This window comes from Phalangium opilio, unplaced genomic scaffold (genome assembly GCF_054372755.1).
Source record: "Phalangium opilio isolate 3A_F unplaced genomic scaffold, DU_Popi_V2 ptg000025l_1, whole genome shotgun sequence".
NCBI classification, from domain to species: domain Eukaryota; kingdom Metazoa; phylum Arthropoda; class Arachnida; order Opiliones; family Phalangiidae; genus Phalangium; species Phalangium opilio.
In genome coordinates, this window is record NW_028324156.1 from 2,712,818 (window position 1) to 2,730,766 (window position 17,949).

At 35.0% G+C, this 17,949-nt stretch overlaps 3 protein-coding genes across 5 annotated transcripts; 2 read left to right on the top strand and 1 right to left on the bottom strand.

Moving 5' to 3' along the window:
- The first annotated feature begins 175 nt into the window (after positions 1–175).
- Positions 176–1,623, top strand: LOC149691728 (cysteine-rich DPF motif domain-containing protein 1). The gene is made up of 5 exons (XM_089869134.1): positions 176–640; positions 821–973; positions 1,056–1,170; positions 1,241–1,324; positions 1,473–1,623. Exons 1-5 carry the CDS (start codon positions 633–635, stop codon positions 1,503–1,505), a joined length of 393 nt encoding a protein of 130 aa, XP_089725260.1. The 5' UTR covers positions 176–632; the 3' UTR covers positions 1,506–1,623.
- Positions 1,607–5,389, bottom strand: RYBP (ring and YY1 binding protein). Of its 3 annotated transcripts, none has more exons than XM_089869133.1 (4): positions 5,221–5,389; positions 4,178–4,300; positions 3,352–3,501; positions 1,607–3,286 (listed from the first exon to the last, which is right to left on the bottom strand). In XM_089869133.1, exons 1-4 carry the CDS (start codon positions 5,244–5,246, stop codon positions 3,028–3,030), a joined length of 558 nt encoding a protein of 185 aa, XP_089725259.1. In that variant the 5' UTR covers positions 5,247–5,389; the 3' UTR covers positions 1,607–3,027. The 3 variants fall into 3 exon arrangements, with proteins under 3 accessions (XP_089725259.1, XP_089725258.1, XP_089725257.1); XM_089869132.1 differs by having other exon boundaries at positions 4,178–4,303; XM_089869131.1 differs by having other exon boundaries at positions 4,178–4,315.
- A 140-nt stretch (positions 5,390–5,529) lies between these two features.
- On the top strand, positions 5,530–9,925 carry LOC149691730 (progestin and adipoQ receptor family member 3-like). Its single transcript, XM_089869129.1, has one exon. The coding sequence runs from the start codon at positions 6,765–6,767 to the stop codon at positions 7,881–7,883; it is 1,119 nt and encodes a 372-aa protein (XP_089725255.1). The 5' UTR covers positions 5,530–6,764; the 3' UTR covers positions 7,884–9,925.
- Positions 9,926–17,949: the final 8,024 nt, after the last annotated feature.

Genomic DNA, 17,949 nt, shown 5'->3' on the forward strand with positions numbered 1-17,949 from the left:
TCCTCCCTATTTAGGGCGAGATTTCATTGATAGCTGGACCGAAACGCGCGCGAAAATGAGTATTTAAATTTCTAAGCGCGAGAAAATGAACATTTCAAATTCCAAGCGCGAGAAAATGAACATTTCAAATTATTTAGGTCCAGCTATTACGCCTCAGGTCCAGCTAATAGCGCCTCAGGTGAGAGAATTTGGCAACTTAAATTGCCAAAATAAAAATAAAAATCGACGCCGCGCACAGGCCTTGATTAACGTAGGCAACGATTTGTCAGTCTGCCCCTTTTGGTGGTTTTCCCAACCAGTCAGTTTCTGAAACGCCGGTAGGTTGGATTGTAATAGTGCGGTTTCCCATGGTTTTGGATTAAAATTTTGATAAAAACTATATAATTTACGATTTAAATTTGAGGAAGTTATTCGTGAATGTTATTTTTACGTTTATGCGTGGTGTCGGTGTCTGAAATTGGATAAATTGTCGAATTATTGTGTGAAAAAAACGTCAGTGCAAAGCCAAGGCTTACTCTCCTGTCACAGAGTTGAGAGTTTTTGAAATTCTTAAGCCTATGTTAATCATAACAGACCGCTTGCCCTCCCACGTGTTATCTGCCCGTGTATAAACAAACTTTTTAACATGGATCATGACAAGGTATTATTTACGTGTTCTCTTTGAGGATTAAACGAAAAATTTGATTACGGTGTCTGAAATTGGATAAATCGTCAAATTATTGTGTGAAAAAAAATATCAGTGCAAAGCCAAGGCTTACTCTCCTTTCACAGAGTTAAGAGTTTTTGAAATTCTTAAGCCTTTGTTAATCATTCATAACAGACCGCTTGCCCTCCCACCACGTGTTATCTGCCCGTGTATAAACAAACTTTTCATCATGGAGCATGACAAGGGATTATTTACATGTTCTCTTTGTGGATTAAACGAAAAATTTGATTACTTTGGAACAAGACCACCTTATTTGAGATCAGTTCAGTAAGTTTACCATTTTTTTTTGATATTTCAATATTTGGGAAGGGTATTTGTTTTGATACTGAATTATTTATGATATGAATAGATTTAAAGAAAAGTTGTATTTGATGAAAGATCCCTTTCAACCTTATGGTCAAGGCCTATTTATAGTGTTAGGAAGTCATTGTTCATTGTGTGACAAAGTTGTATGCCAATCTCAGGTTTGTTACTTTTAAAATGATTATTAATGTAACAAATTGTGATCTATCAATGAATTTTATAAATTAATAGGACTGTAGCATATACTACTCTAAAAGATTTTGCATGGGCTGTGCTCAATTAAATGCTAAGGAATTTCCACTTCAAATTTTAAAGGTACATTAGAGAGATTTTATAGAGTAGTGGCACTACATGTTAATTTCTCATAGAACATAACATATCCAAAGGTAGGGAGGTGCCATTACTCTATATAGGCCTACCCAATAAAATAACTCTCTAACTAAATATTTGTTTATTTGTGTAGGAAATTAAACCTTTAAAAGCTGAATCTTCTTAATCTTAAGTTTCTCTTGAAACAAGTAGGCATAGTTCCAGTTCCAAATTTTTTATTATAAATTTATGAATGTTAATGAAATCAATAATAAATAAATAAATCAATCAGTTTTTAATGAAAATTTATTTTGTTTAATTTAAAGAGAAAAAGGGGGGGGGGATAGTTTAGGTACTTTCCGAGTTAACAACTTTTAACTTGGTCGAGTAACAGTTATAGAAATGATATATAAACCAATATCAAATTGAGTTTGACCAACACAAATTGTCAAATAGAACAAAAAAAAAAATTAAATCAAAAGTTCAAAACTCTTTTTAAGTTTCTTCGGAAGCCAATTTAATTTTGAAGACTTCAATAATCAAAATGATAAAAATAAGAATAATAATAAGGAAAACAATTTAAGATTGGAATTTAATTTACATGACAATAAAATGGAGACATATCACAAGCCTGCTAACTTATTTAGGCAATCATATAAAAATTTAAAACGTAGAAAATGGTTAGTACGTCTACTACTAATAGAGAACTCAACAGATTTGAGGTTTTTACTTATTATTACTAATTTAGTAATTTGAAATCTTAAATGGTAGGAAAATGAGGGTGGTGAACGTAAATAATTGAGGGAAAACAAATGAATCTTTGTACAGTTGTTAAGTGACAAGATATGTAGGTAAGTTCAATTGATTATAAGAAAAATCAAAATTTACTTAAAAAATAAAAAAAAAGGTAGAAACTGAAAAATAAACAGGAACATTAACATTTTCTTATAACAATATTTCCCCTCACACGTGACTCCCTCCCTCTTCATTTAGTTCCTTTTGATACAATTATAGTTGTGAGTGCGAGAAAGATAAATTTCTTACTATTTTTAAATATATAAATATTCAAGACCGCTGTGTAGAATTTTCTTTTTTTTTTTTTTGTTTTTTAAATATAGACACAATTAATCCTCACTAAATGCAATTATTAATTAATTATAATTACAGTAAATGGCAGGTCAAAATTTGTTTATAGAAGGATTTCGTCGCTGGTTGTTTTTTTTTTTATTTTAACTTTTGCACTATTCTTTTTTTTTAAATCACTTTTTAATTTTTATTTAATTAAAGTTTTGAGGTTTATAATTTTTAGGGCCTTTTAATAATTGAGTTGAGGTGTTTTATTGTTTTATTTTGGAAGATTTTTAGGTAACAGTTTCCAATTTCTTCCACCCCTTTTCTTTTACGAGTTCATTTACAAAGCCACCACTCACAAAAAACGTTAAAAGTACGTTTTCACTTTTCACAATACAATCAAAAACTTTTTTGTATTAGCCTTAATTAATTTGGTTTTCTTTTTTTTAATGATACATGTATGTATAGTCTTGGTTAAAAACTGAGTGAAACTCCGTTTGTTTCCATCCTCGTAACCCGTATTTGAGTCTCTGTTGTTGTTTGTTTGTTTTTATTTACAAAAGAGAGAGAGATGAAGACATTAAGAAGTGGTTTTCCTTATTATGTTGTTGATAAGTTTCACTATGATAAATTTATTCTCATCTCCTTTCGGTAATTGAAGCGTCACCATTACGCGAATCCGCGTGTCGCGAGTCCCCGTGGCTAGCTGTATCTGATTGGCTACCACTATCAGTCCCACTTCCGCTACTACTACTACTACTACTATTTTGGCCATTAGTCGATGTTTCTGATAGTGTCCTCCTTTTTGGTTGAAATTCTGTTATAATTACCGTAACATTGTTCACTGTTACCGCTTTTTGTTGGGCACTGCTTCTATCAATGTTCTTAAGTCTGGGCCTGTAATTGAAAACGTAAATATAGTCTTATAAAAGGGGGGGGGGGGGAAATCAAATAATTTTTACCTTAATTTTTTGGCTGGTTTCCCATCGGAAGATGTTGTTCCCTTTTTTTCCCCTTTTTCCAATTTGGATGACACTTTTGGTTTTGGTTGTGGCTGTGTATATTGTTGAGCTACCTGCTGGGCTACCAGCTGAGGATTTATTCTAGGTTTCCTAACAGATAAATAATAAACAACCTTTAATTATAATAACAGGGTTTATACAACTTTTGGAAAACAAATTTCCCCATAATTTCCAGGTTTTTCCCATATACTTCCCTGAATTTCCCAGGTTTTTCTGGGTATCCTATGGAGCAAATGTTAACAGAGGAGGGGCAAATAGGACTATAACATACTCAAAGGACATCCCCGTATCTCTAATATAACCAGAGTTACGAGCCTCCAAAGTATAGTGTAATGTTAATCCTACGGAGGGAATGTTTATGAACATTTTACTTAATTACTCGGCCCCTGTTTGATGGAAATTTCCCTGATTTCCCTGAATTTTACTAAAAATTATAAATTTCCCTGAATTTTACTAAAAATTATAAATTTCCCTGAATTTTACTAAAAATTATAAATTTCCCTGAATTTTCCCTGAGGTTTTTGTCAACTATTTATTTCCCTGATTATTCTAGGTTTTCCAGGTTTGTATGAACCTTGAATAACCCCTTTCTCTATTTCACTAAAAGGGTTACAAAAAATTCCTCCCCCTCTAAGCTAAAACTTCAGCTCTGTGAGTCAAGTACTGAATCAGATTCAAACTGAACTACTAGCCTTTCACAATACAATCCCTTGACTCACCAACAGCCTGGTAACACCCCTTTTAGTGGAAACAGTAAATTATTTACCTGGTGGAAGTTCCTTTCCTAACATCACACATTAAGCACTTGAAAGCTTCCGCAGAGTTGCGGTAGGTGCAAACACTACAATCCCAGTAATTTTCTTCAATGGCTTTATTATGTCGTTTATTTCTTCTGTAAGAAGGACTTATTAAAAAAAGAAAATACAGATTAAGTCTCTCCTAGGCTCTAAAAATGATCATAGAGTTTAAAAAGGCTATTTTCAATTCAATTCAATATAGAATGATTTTATCAAATATATATGATGAATTTATGGTAAGAAACAGTTAATATATTGAAAATACGCAAATTTCTATAGAAACACTCAGTCCTTTGTCTGGAATAGGGTAAAAGATGGAGGTAATAGGTAAACTAAATCCCACTGTTTCCTGAAATTCTTGTTTAGAAGATCTGTTAGTTGCAAGGGTTGCCAATTGACTGATTTATGATATTGAGATCCTTATATTTGAATTGCATAATCTCAACCTTAATTTCACTTGGGAAAAAGTAGAATTGTTCCAACCCTTAATTTTTAATTAATAACAATGTGCTCATTGTCATAATTATGACAATACTTCCTCAATGACCCTTGAGGGCAGACTCTATGCCAGTGGCAAAATTTTCCATTTGAAAGATAGTTAAGAATCAGATACATGGTGTATGTACTGATAAGAGTAGATAATGTTATTTCAGAGTACCAGAAAAGAATTTAGAGTGGCCTCTCTCTCTCTCTCTCTTTTTATATACCCTATATTATATATACATATACAACCACTGAGAATATAGTCCCTAGTCCCTTGTGTTTTCGAGGGTATAGGGTGAATTAAGGTAAATCGATGCAGGGAACACTAACCTCGGTTATTGCGAGGGGGGGAGGGAAACTAGCCTACAATAAGCCTAAATATTTTAAGAAAACCCTAGATAAAGATCGGTCTCTGACTCTAAGACTCCGATTCAGGAGGATTTTGGACTGGTGTTAAGATGGATCGGATCATGGAATCCATAAAGGATTTTAGGGTTATGGTTTTGATGGTTAATTAACTTAATCCTACCTGTTTGGACTCTTCTTGGAATCCATAGCTCATGAGCGAAGCCTGTGAAAACAATCGTTCGCCTGTTGGTTGAACTTTTTACTAGAAAAACTGTCTTGTGTGTGAAAAATTCCTCGTCTTCCTGTTCTCTTCTACCTTCCACTCTGCGCCTTTTCTCTCTTCACCTCTCGTGAACCCAAAATGGCGAACGCCTATATTTTCGGAACGTCACGTGACCTCCATTATCTTCGCGTCTTTTTAGCGGCATCTATCGACCCGATTTAGAAGTACTTTTTGTAAACAAAAAACAGCTGTTTGTAGAAATCGGACCTTTAAAGCATGGATGGTATAAACTAAGCATGCGGATATTCGTGATGAATTTTTGTCGTATTCGATTGATATCAAATTATTACATCCGGTGTTAGGCCTACTCGGTGTTATTCCTTTTGTAGGTGTAGTTTCAGATATTTTAAATTGCAGTTCACCATGTAGAAATATATCGAAATTGGGGAGTTTGAAAAATTGAAAGGGAAAGTGTATCTACCCTCCTTGCCATTCATTAACCCCGTTCACTGCCCCGTTATGGGATTATGCGCTTATTAGGTAACCGACTTTGATGCGCACCGCCGTCTAAAACGTCGGTTGGCTTCGATGTAGATGAATGTCGTTTATTTATCGCGTTATTAACATCAGACTTAAGTTAAATTAATTAAATTACGCGAGGGTTATGATAGTGCAATGAATGTGAATCACTTTCAACGTCATGGTCAATAACCTACGATATTTCATTGATGATTTTTTGTTGGGAAAAAACCGATTGAGGTGGTAATTTAACGAATTATAGCTTCCGGTTGTGCGAAGGAGTTTTTCCCTTGTACTTAATTTTTTAATCTGATCATCAATCGAGTGTAAGCGGGCAAGTACGTAGGTATTGTAATTGTACGTGGAAGATTGTGTGGAAGATAAGATTTCTTTACGTACTTGACAAGGACAGAGGTCGTTGCAAAAACAGTTTTAATCTCGAAGATTTATCAAAATTATTGTTTTCAATTTGAATCTACGTTAGTGGCAACGTTCGTTCGTACAGATGGCGAAACCTTCATAGAAACCGGTTTCTTTGCGCGTAAAATCGAAGGACTCGACGCGACGCGGCCATCCTCTCCAAGAGCCGCCAAGAAGGTTCAAAACCTTGGTTCGATATAAAAACCCGGGATAGGTGTTCCCCTTTTCCGCATTAGCAATCTCTGCGAGGCATTCGGTGGTAGTAACTCGGACAGCTGCGTCGCGCGCGAATTTTCCTCTCATAGAGAGATTTTGTTGCGCCCTTTTTCTTAATTCCTTTTTTTCGCGAAAAAGAAAAATTATATCGTACGCGCCAAGATTTCTTAGACTTCCATAGCTAAAGAGTATAACCTAAATCTTTAGTTTTGTTTCCTTTAAAAAAATTATACGCGTAAGGAGTTCTTTTTTTCTTGAAAAGCGAAAAGGAAAAAGACGAAGACTTTCTTCCTGTTACAAAAATCGACGGACGGTGATTATTTTATTCTTTCGAACGTCGCGCATTTATGGCTAACAGCTTGAAGAATCATTTCGCCAACAATATGACGTGCGTTTACAGCAGCAACGGAGGTTCTACTACCACCACGGTCAGTAATACCGCATTGCCAAATCAAGAGATCAAAAGGTTATCGCGGGAAAATCTGACCGACCCAACGAAAGCCAATATGGATAATAACTCGACGCCAACGCCAGCGCCAAGGTGCTGCGGAGGTCCTTTCAAATTTTCGTCTCTCAGACCGAAAAGTCAAAAGAAACGTAATTTGCTTAATTTCGAACAAGCACCGAGTTATTTGCAAAACAATCGCTTTATCCGGACTGGTTACCGCGTGTTTCTAAACACGGCAGAGTGTTTGCAGAGTATCTTCTGGTGGTCCAACGAGACCATGAACATTTGGACCCATTTATTCGGATTCGCCTTCTTCGTAGGTTTGATGATTTACGATATCTTCGTCACCATCCCGATGTTTCAACCATCTTTAGGTGAAAAAGTAGTTATGCTCGGTTTGCTCATGGCCTATCAAGCAACCATGCTCTTATCCGTCGGCTTTCACGTCTTCGGTGCCCGTTGCGAGAATACCTATTACGATTGTTTGAAATGGGACGTAGCTGGTATTATCTTGAGTTTCGCGGCCATTTTCATATCGGGTATACACTACGCGTTCGCCTGCTTCCCCGGTTGGAAGGCCTTTTACGAGATCCTTATCGGTACCATGTCCATCGTCGTCTTGGTCACTCACGTCATGTCCAAGGACCGTTCCTTCAAGAGCGACCGTAATCGTATCATAATCTTCCTCGTATGGGCTTTATTCGGGGTTGTACCCACCGGACATTGGACCTACTTGGAAGGCGGTTTCGACCGACCTTTGATCCAAGCCTTGTTACCTCGAGTCTTCGGAATGTATTTGCTCATCGCAGTCGCTTTCGTTTTCTACGCCACCAAAATCCCGGAAAGGTTCTTTCCAGGACGCGTCGACTTCTTGGGCGGAAGTCATCAACTTTGGCACATCTTTATCGTCGTAGCTTTGTTCTATTGGCACGAAACTGGTATCAAGTACGCCATTTTCCGTCAAAACCATCCGTGCCAAGGAGATTCCTTAATGTCGGTGGCGCAAAGGTTACCTTGATTTTTACTATAACTTCAAACTTTGGTTTTTACATTAACGCCTAATCTTTAAAACGAACGATAGTATTTTTGATGAACATTAATACGTCATCCCTTCAAATGTTTTTGCGCTCGCGCTTCTGCAAAGTGTAGGAGGTAAGGAGGTTACCACTCTTGAAATTACTAGTTATAATATGCACGGTAAACAATAGTCTTAACTACACTGTTTACGTGTTTTTTAAGTAATTGCGAACACCACCTGTACTTTAATTGTACGCTGGCGTTCGCTTTGTTAACAAGTATTCGCGAAAGAAACAGAGCAATAACAACTTCAAAACAACGAAAGATTTTTCAAACATTAAAATACCCAACTCATATTTTTGAACAAATGCCACCACCCATCCGTGATAAAAATAAAATTATTTCTTGAAGTGGTTACCTCCTGGTTTTAAAAATTAGTATAGTTAGGTTAGAAAATTAATTCGTTTGTAAATAGTCATTGTTGAATTATTCATCGTTACATAATCATTTTATAGATTTAATATAGGCGCGTTTAAATGAATTAAAATTTCAATTTAATCGTTTTGTTTTCTTCGTGTTAAAACATTGTTAAATTGGAATTTGTTTATTATCCAAAAAGCAAAAAGAAACAAAACAAGAATTCCCCAGCTCCGTAGTTGAAAAAGAACTACTTATAAACGGCGGCAAAACATTATTATTAGTCGACAAGGCCATAAAAATCTTGTTTATCTTCCATGATTCTTAATCCCTGTCGAATTTATATATTATTAAGAGTATGTTCTTAATTTGTCCTTGGCGTTTTAAGAGTGTGATAAGAGATAAATTATAAACACGCCTACCCTTTAACTTCTTATTCGATTTAGTAACTAGTATTATCAATATGTTAATAATATTTTATTACCAATATATTACGACGGTATTTGTTAAAAAAAATTCCGTATTATTATTATTATTTCTATTTAAACCTTTAACCTCAACACAACCTGAACCGTGTTTGAAATGAAAATATTTATCTCTGATTTTTGAAGTGACTTTTCTTTATTAAAATAAAATTTGTCAGTCTATTAATTTTATTATTAAATTGTTTTAACCTTTTTTATTTTTATTATTATATATTCCGGAGAACCGTGGTAATATTTAATTGTTGTAAAGGTATTTCATTGGCCCTTGTCTACCCCCACATAAAAAAATGCTCAATAATAATGCGCCGTGCTCATTTCGAGAATGATATGGCCTGTTCGAAATTGAGTTCACGTTGGAACCCATTTCCAAAATCTATTAAACAGACAGACAGAGAGAGGAAATGTTTGAACGTTTTTTTTTTTTGTTTTTTTTTTTTCATTTTACTTTCTCATTGCATCGATAATTTTTGTTGTGTTTCGCAATTTAATTACTTAAGTTAAATTACTTGAAATACGCTAATTATTCAACGCAAAGATTAATTTGTAACTAAAGGTTAAAACAATCAATAATATATAATAAATGGTGATTAATCTTCCGAGATATTAAATTATAATAAAAATTATTCATATTTTTCACGTTTGTGCTGGCCAAGGTTAGAAAAGAAGTTAAATTGTTATTACATTTTATTCTGACTAATCTTTATTTACTGACTTGAAAACCGTTTTAAATATAGTTTTAATGAAAGTATTAAATTATTTTAATTGGTCAAATAATAATAATGACCAATTTAATTAATAATTTATATATTTTTTATTATTTAATTTTGAATCGGAAGTAAATTACGGTAGCGCAAACGATGTAGGATTTAATAATTTTTAAAAGCCAAAATTTCGGAAGTGAAAATATATCGAAATTCTTATTATTTAAAAATATGTAAATAACTCCTAAACGAATTGTGTAAAAAAAATCTAGCGTTTAGAAAAGATATTTACGGAAAAATTAACGAATGTTAGTAACGCTTTATAACGATGGAACGAAAAGTCGGAAATTGACATGGTCAAATTTTTATTTTTGATTTCTTCCAGTGCGGAAATAGTTTTTTTATTTCCGATTTAATAAAAAATAATTTTTTTACAAATATTAAGTAGTAGATATTGATGATTTCATTGTTTTAATAGTACATTTATCCTTTTCGTTACGCACTCATGGCGAATATTTTATATTTTTTAACTTCCATGCACTTACTTCCTGAGATGTCGTATTGGTATTTCGTGTTCTTTTTAGTTGCTGACTATAAATAGCCGGAAGGATATAAATGAAGGGTTTTTGGTTTGTTGTCTCGCTTCCAATACCTACTTTACACACCATACACTACCTACAAACGCACGTTGCAACAACTAAACCACGCGGTGATATCTGTAGAATACCTCGAGAGTTCGTTTGTTGTCTCGTCTGGTTTGTAAGATTTCAACATACTTTTTAGGGATTTCCAGAAGAATTCTTCGGCGGAAGTTGATATGTTGAAGCAGCGGGTGGTTATAAACTTCCGATTTATGTCAATGAATTTTTTATTTTTGGGTTTGTCGTTTAATTGCGCTAAATTATACAAAAATAATTGATGGGAAATTACCTTTTATTAAATAACATATTATAAAAATGTTTGAAATTTGAAGAAAAAAAAGAAAAAGAAATTGTCTACGATTTAGCTGCGTCAATTAATAATAAAATCCAGGTAAACAAACTGGAGAAATTACCTATAATTTGATAAAAAAAACCTTGATAAAATACAGGGTTTTCCAATAATGGCAGGTAATTAATTATAGGACCGAAGGCCAGTGGGATGGTAAATCAATTTTGAGGTCAAAAACGTAATTCTTCTATGACCCCCCACAATGGACACCCTAAACAATTTATGATCATTCGAGTATTTTACGGATGACCCCTTAAATATAACACAAGAAACTGAAAGGCAATGATTTCTAATTTAGTTATTAAGTAAGGGGGTCATCCCTAAAACACTCTTTTATCATAACCTGGAAACTGTGACCCTTGTTTCGAAATGCCATATAGAAGTTACGGAATTTTCGACTCAAAATCGATTCTTCAAAGAACATCCCCCTTAATTTATGCCTGACTTATCAGAAAGACCCTGTATTATAATATTTCCTAATTACACCCTGTTTAATTGATTTAATTCAATGTAAAATTTAATTTATAAAATTAAAAAAATATTTATATTTATCCTTCCATGGTCAGGTCAGGAAGCGATATCTATTTTACTAGGGAGAAGGTATATGATGCCTAAGTATTCGCGCGCCATAGTCCCAGTCCCCCTTTCAAAATGCAAGGGGGACGTAAAAGGATTCCGGGCTATTTCGCCTCTCCTCAGTCGGAAAATACGTAATTTTCGTCATTCGTGTCGCGCTGACGTGAGTTTTCAAGAACCAATGAGATGCTGGTTGTAATTTAGAGGCGGCGGGGATTAACTCCGGACCTACTATACGTTTGAGCTGGAGATAAAGCTAGAAAGAAATGTGGCGAATTTATACCTTCTCCCTAGTAAACTAGATATCGCTTCTTGGTCAGGTAAAAATCAGTAAAAAAAATTGAGATTAGTATATAGCGACCGTGAAAATTTAGAGAGATGGGAATTTTGGATTGGCAACTTCAATATATTTACTTCTGTTAATAGGTTCTTAGCGGAAAGTTATTCTGTCTCGGCGAGTCGAGAGAAAACTTCTTATTTTTCTAATTTCACCGAAACTGAAACGGGTTATATATTATATGGTCGTCCATTATAGGTCAATGTTCTGAATCAAACTTTAATAGCCGCGACCAGAGATGAAGAAGAAAAAAAGAAATGATTAAGGTCGTCTATAGAGCTCTTATAAGTTCATAATGAGATATGTTCCATCCATAAGTTTGTCACTGGTTACTAAGAGCTTGTCATGGAGTGAATGAGGTAGGTCATAGATTCGAAGTAAAGCGAAGACGCCTGGTTTTGGCGCTGTTAAAGGTTTAGTAATGCAGATTAAATAGGTATGAATATGGAAGTCCTGCAAAACTAATTAACCACCGAATGTAGTATGTACTTCAATTCTCGCTTGTCGTTCTGCTAGAACTAACTCGAGCTGTAAGTCTCTCAGTAGCATTACGAAGTATATTTAATGTCATACTTATGGTAGGAACATATCACTTATAAACTTATGGTATTGAAGTAATATAAAGTTTTCATTAATTAGAAATTTAACCAAGTCATTTAGAACTTTCCCCTTCCCACTTAAAAAAGTATATTATAGACAATTCCATTAATTCCAGAAGAGAAAGGCAAACTCCACAGGGGTGGGGTAGGTCACCTTCTTGGGTTATTTCCCTGGCCCCAAGAAACACCGCTAGAGGCAGGCAGCGCGAGTTGGCTAGCCTCCCTCCCGCGTGTAACTCCGTCTGGTGTTGCTTCTTGGTTGGAGCCAGGGAAATCTACCTCACGCCTGTGTGTTGCTTTCTCTGCAAGGGTTTAATGGAATGGTCTATTGTTATTTCGTAAGAATGGAAAGGAATTTAATTAACTATTTAGATACGGGTTTCTTACAGCGACAGGTGACGTTTTACGGTTCATTTGAGTGTTTAAAATTGATTAATTTATCTTTGGGTTTTTCATATCGACGCAATATGAGTAGTTTATAGTGCGTAGTAATTGTTTTGAAAATTAATGAAGGAGTTTCAACCGTGTAATTAAGTTAGGTAATTTTCGGAAGAAATATATGCAAAAATGCTTTTACGTGTTTTGCATAATTTTACCTAACTAAATATTCTTGATATTTTTTTATTTGACTCTTTGTTCTTATTTATTAACTTTTATTTCATATTATATTACCCTTAAATAATTTGTAATAGATTTTTTTTTTTTGGTATTTTCCACCAACAAAAAAGGTGGGTATTTTTCATCATAATTTTAATTTAATCAGATTAAAATATATACCTACATATATACATATTGGTTTAATCTTGAATTACTAAGGTTAAATATTATAAAGCTAATTTCAAAAAACATCACGTATATTTCCTAAAGTTTTTCCATGATATTTTTCAATGCCTATTGAAAACGATACCAATTTAATTTAAAAATCCTTGGGAAGTTTAAAAAGAAAACCATTGAAAATGCTCAAATTATAAAACTTGTTTTAAATTGTAAACACTATACGAAGTATCATAATTTTCACCCTGAGATTTTAAACATAATATTATTGAAGACCATTTACTCGACCTTCCCATCATAACCACGCGTTTAATTATTTATTTTGTTATTCAAACCATAAGTTTATAATATAATTTCAATAAGTATGATAGGAATGGAGAACAGAGTAATCTGGGCGCGCGGACCCCCTTCCACGGGACGAGGGGGGAGGGGTATGAAAGAAGAGGCGGGTCATAGCGACAGAGGTAAAAAGGAATTACGTATTTTTCGCCGTCCCCGTCAGCAATGTCATCAAACGTAGTTAAAGTGAGCCAATAAGATAATTTAAACTTTTCGTTACGTGTTGGAGGGAGGGACTCTATGCTGGGCTTTGAGTCGGACAGAAGTAAATACTAACCGTTCTCCATTCCTACTTCTAAAATTAAATCTATCCCTGGTATGACACTACCTATACTTCGTAATGCTACTGAGAGACTTACAGCTCGAGCTAGTTCTAACAGAACGACAAGCGAGAATTGAAGTACTACACTCGGTTAGTTTTGCAGGACTTCCATCTAGCCTATACTAAACCGTTGACAGCGCCCAGTCACCAGGCGTCGCTTTACCTCGAATCTATGATCTACCTCACTTCATAACAAGCTCCAGTTTGTAACCAGTGATGGGCAAACTTATGGAGGAACATTTCTTATGAACTTATGTTCAAACTGATACAAAATTTAATGGTTTTACGTAAGTACAAAATACATCAATGTCGAAGGTCTTATTATCCCTAATTAATCCTTCAGTCGGGGCAAAATAAGGTAGCTCCATTGTCTCAAAAAGACGATTACTACGTTCTGGTTGGTCCTTTTTAACTTGTTTGCGTCGTACCAGGAAGGGAAGTGAACTAAGCCTCGGGCCCATGATCTCCAATGGTAGACTATTTTTGGGGATTCAAGGAGGAAATGGGCTGGAATAATCGAGTCTATAAACGCTAGAAGGAAAATCGAAAGTTCCTTCAAAATATATATTTCTTTTACGTCGACTTTTCGTGAATTCAGTGGGGAAGGCGTGTTTAAGCGGACGCTATTGCTAACGTGAATTTAAATTAAACGCGTCATGAATAAATTTATATCTTAGCAATCGACATTGACCATTTCGGAAAGTACATACGGAGAAGCGTAAACACCACACAGGGGCGGGTTAGGTCACCTTCTTGGGTTATTTCACCTCTAGCCAAGAAGCAATGCATCGCTAGAGGGCAGGGCGAGTTGGCTAGCCTCCCTCCACGTGTAGTGAACTCGGGCCCAACTCCGCCTGGCATTGCATTTTGGTTGGCGCGAGAGAGATAACCAAAGATGGCGGCCTCCCGTCTACGTCTTAGTTTCTCTTTAACTAAACGTACATGGAAAGCTCCATCTGGCGTTGCCTTTTGGCACGAGGAAAATATCTTAAGATGGGGGATCGCCTCTGTACGGGTTGTTTTATCTGCATGTAATTTTATGAAGTAGTCTATTCGTAGCTCATTTTCAAAGGCTTTAAATGGTTTAGGAAAAAAATTAGTTTTCTTAAATTTATTCATGATTTCACAACTTGTACCTCGGATCTTGAACTTTGAAGTTTGGATACTTATGATAGTTTTCAGGCTGGGATTATTCATGCCATTTACACAAGGATTGCAGGCTATAAGGGTCTGCAATATTGTCTTCCTAGTTGCCCCTACTCCTCCCTTGTGTAAATGGTATGAATCCTCCTAGCCTAACAACCAGCGATGTATTTTAACCCACCCAGTCAATTCGAATTGTCATTCAAAGTGGAATTTATAGTCACAATAACAAAGTCATTTTGACGTCAGAACCCTTGATCAAAATATCACTTAGGATCAAACGAACTACAAGGTCGTTCCTTCACCCAAACCTCAAAGGTGAAAGTGGGTTTTATATTCTTTTTTTGACGTATTTTCTGACGTACATAAGGAGGATATAGTACCAATATTGGTTATGTTTACGTAATACGTAAAATTTAAAATTTCCCATTTCAGAATACTAAATAGCTCTCAAACCAGGCATTAATTCCAGCGCCAAAAAGTTAAAAAGTTCTTTTCTTTTTTGGTTTTCACGCATTGTTTGAGATCATTACGAAAATGTTATTACCATAAACTTTAAATACAATTTCTAAAAAAAAAATATTGTCTCGCAATTTACGGCTAATGTTGTATGTTGTATTTCAGGGTCTGTCGTAACTCGTAAGCTTTTAGCTAATCCACTTCGTTAGTTCCGAATTAACGAACCGAAACGCAATATTATCTAAATATTCAAATCTTAGAGGAAAGAGGTGAGATGGAGTAGTAATCTCCATTCCTATAACGTAACCTCTGTATCCTACCCATCTACGGAACGGCAACGGAAGTCCTCCTGGTATCCTAGGTGCATGGACGTTTTGGTAGGGTCATGCCTGATACGAAAACGTATAAAATTTATGTCCCCCTGAAATTGAAGCTAATTTGTGAGAACTAGATACAAGAAGTGATATCTAGTTTATTAGGGAGAAGGTTTAAGATGGCTAAGTATTTGTCCCAGTCCCCCTTTCAAAATACAAGGGGAGACGTAAAAGGAAGCCGGGCTATTTCGCCTCTCCTCAGTCGGAAAATACATACGGAATTTTCATCATTCGCGATCAATGAGATGCTGGTTGTAATTTAGAGGCGGGTATTAACTCCGGACCTAGGTTTGGACTGGAGATAATGCTGGAAATGTGGGGCGAATTTATACCTTATTCCTAATAAACTAGATATCACTTCTTGCTAGATAATAATAATAATAATCTAAGCTTTGTCTATGAAGGGATATCCACACTATGCCTGTGGTTAGTTTACAGGTGGGTCCCTTTACAATGAATTGAAGGGTAGTGGCTAGCCCCTATGCCCTAGCTAACCGACATCGCCCTATACTAAATATTAGCGTTTTAAATGAAGCTAGGTGACAGCACTTAACAATTCAGGAAGGGGCGTGCGCGAGGTACTCTGGGAGACTTTCATTGCCGCGCATGGCCGACGAACACTTTACCACTCCTTCTCACCTCTCTTCTCCAAGTTTAAATTAGAACCATTTTTGCATAGTCGGCCGAATGAATTTAGATTTTTTATTTTAAACTTTATATACATTTATCTTGAAAACGAAAATCGAATATAAAAAGTATGGTGCAGGTTTTTGTTTTTTTGTTTTTGTATTTGACCCAAAAACATCCTTCCAGATCTTTCGAGTTCACCTACCTTTAAAATAAGTGTACCATCTTTATGTTAAGTTAATCCATATATACTGCACAAGTATGGAAAATAGATTTTATTAAATGATTAGATTAGATAACTTTTTTTTTTCATTTCGACTTTTTTCGATCAAAATCACGAGATTTATGCTTACAAAACAATAATAGCAAAAATAAATAGAATTATTTTTGATAATAGTAATTTAAAGTGATAGTGAATGCCTCGAACCAAGTTTCTTTGATAATTTCATATCGTTTTTAAGGTTTTTTTATTGCCAGGAAACAGTTTCATCCTCTATTTATTATAACAATGAAAAATAACAGACATAATTTCGAAATTAAATAATTTTTGTTTTGTGTAACTTCGTATCTATCAACAATTGCACATTCTTTTTCATGACGAAACTATACTACGCACAAAGGTACAGGATTAAATTTTATCATTTTACGCTGTGAAGAAAGAAATGAATTAATAGGAAGTTATAAAATCGAATTTAGAAAAAAATCTGTGAAATTATCTCCCCCCCCCCTTTTCGTAGCTTTAACTGCGCATGCGCTAAGTAAGGATTGCCAGTAATTTGTTATTAGAGCATCTCCGAATGTATACAAGTTTGGAATTGAATTGATAATTACTGAATCGAACTGAATTCAACAAACGTTTCAGTCTGTTATCGTACACGTCACAAATGACTGGTAACACTTATCCGCACCATATCTCTCTCTAGAGTTTCCAACTGAGAAAAAATATATAAAGAGAAAATCAAATAGTTTAATCTTATGACTTGGAGTTTAATTAACTTTTGCTTTTATGGTACTTAAACTTTGGTCAAATTTTGTTGCGAAATTTTTGCAAACGAGGAAACTTTTGTGTATAATGGAAGGCCATGCACGATACGCCCGAATACCGAATTAAAACTATTTAGGCAAAAAATAGTAAACATCCATACACATCCCCGTCTGTTGAAAAAAAAAATACAGGATTTTAATCGTTTCCATGGACAAACTTTCGTTTTTCTTTTTTTTTTTGCAATTTTCTAGTTTTTGGCGGAAGTGAATTTTTATGGGTGGTTTCATTCTTGATTTGACTTAACTTCCTTATAGAAAAGGGGTATACTTGTTAGGGAAGATTTGTACAAACCAAAACTGTAACAAATTAAATATTAGAGCTACGTAACTTGGGTTTTAACCATGGATTAAGAATTTTCTTGTCGTGATTTTCAATTAATTCACGACCCTTTGAAACGAAAATAAGAGAAAATATAACTTTCTTAAATACAAGGGTATATCATCAGGTGAGAAAGGAAGGTTAGGTTTTACCGGTGCTCTTGTACCAAGAAGCGATATCTAGTTTACTAGGGAGAAGATATAAGATGCCTAAGTATTCGCGCGCCATAGTCCCAGTCCCCCTTTCAAAATACAAGGGGGAAGTAAAAGTGGGCCGGGCTATATCGCCTCTCCTCAGTCGGAAAATATGACTGCAATTTTCGTCATTCGCGTCGCGCTGACGTGAGTTTGCAAGAACCAATGAGATGCATGTTGTAATTTAGAGGCGGCGGGGATTAACTCCGGACCTACTATACGTTTGGACTGGAGATATAGCTGGAAATATGGAGCGAATTTATACCTTCTCCCTAATAAACTAGATATCACTTCTTGGTATCATCACGTGAGAAAGAAAGGTAAGGTTTTACTGGTGCTCTTGTACTTTTGACGTAGGTTAGCGGTG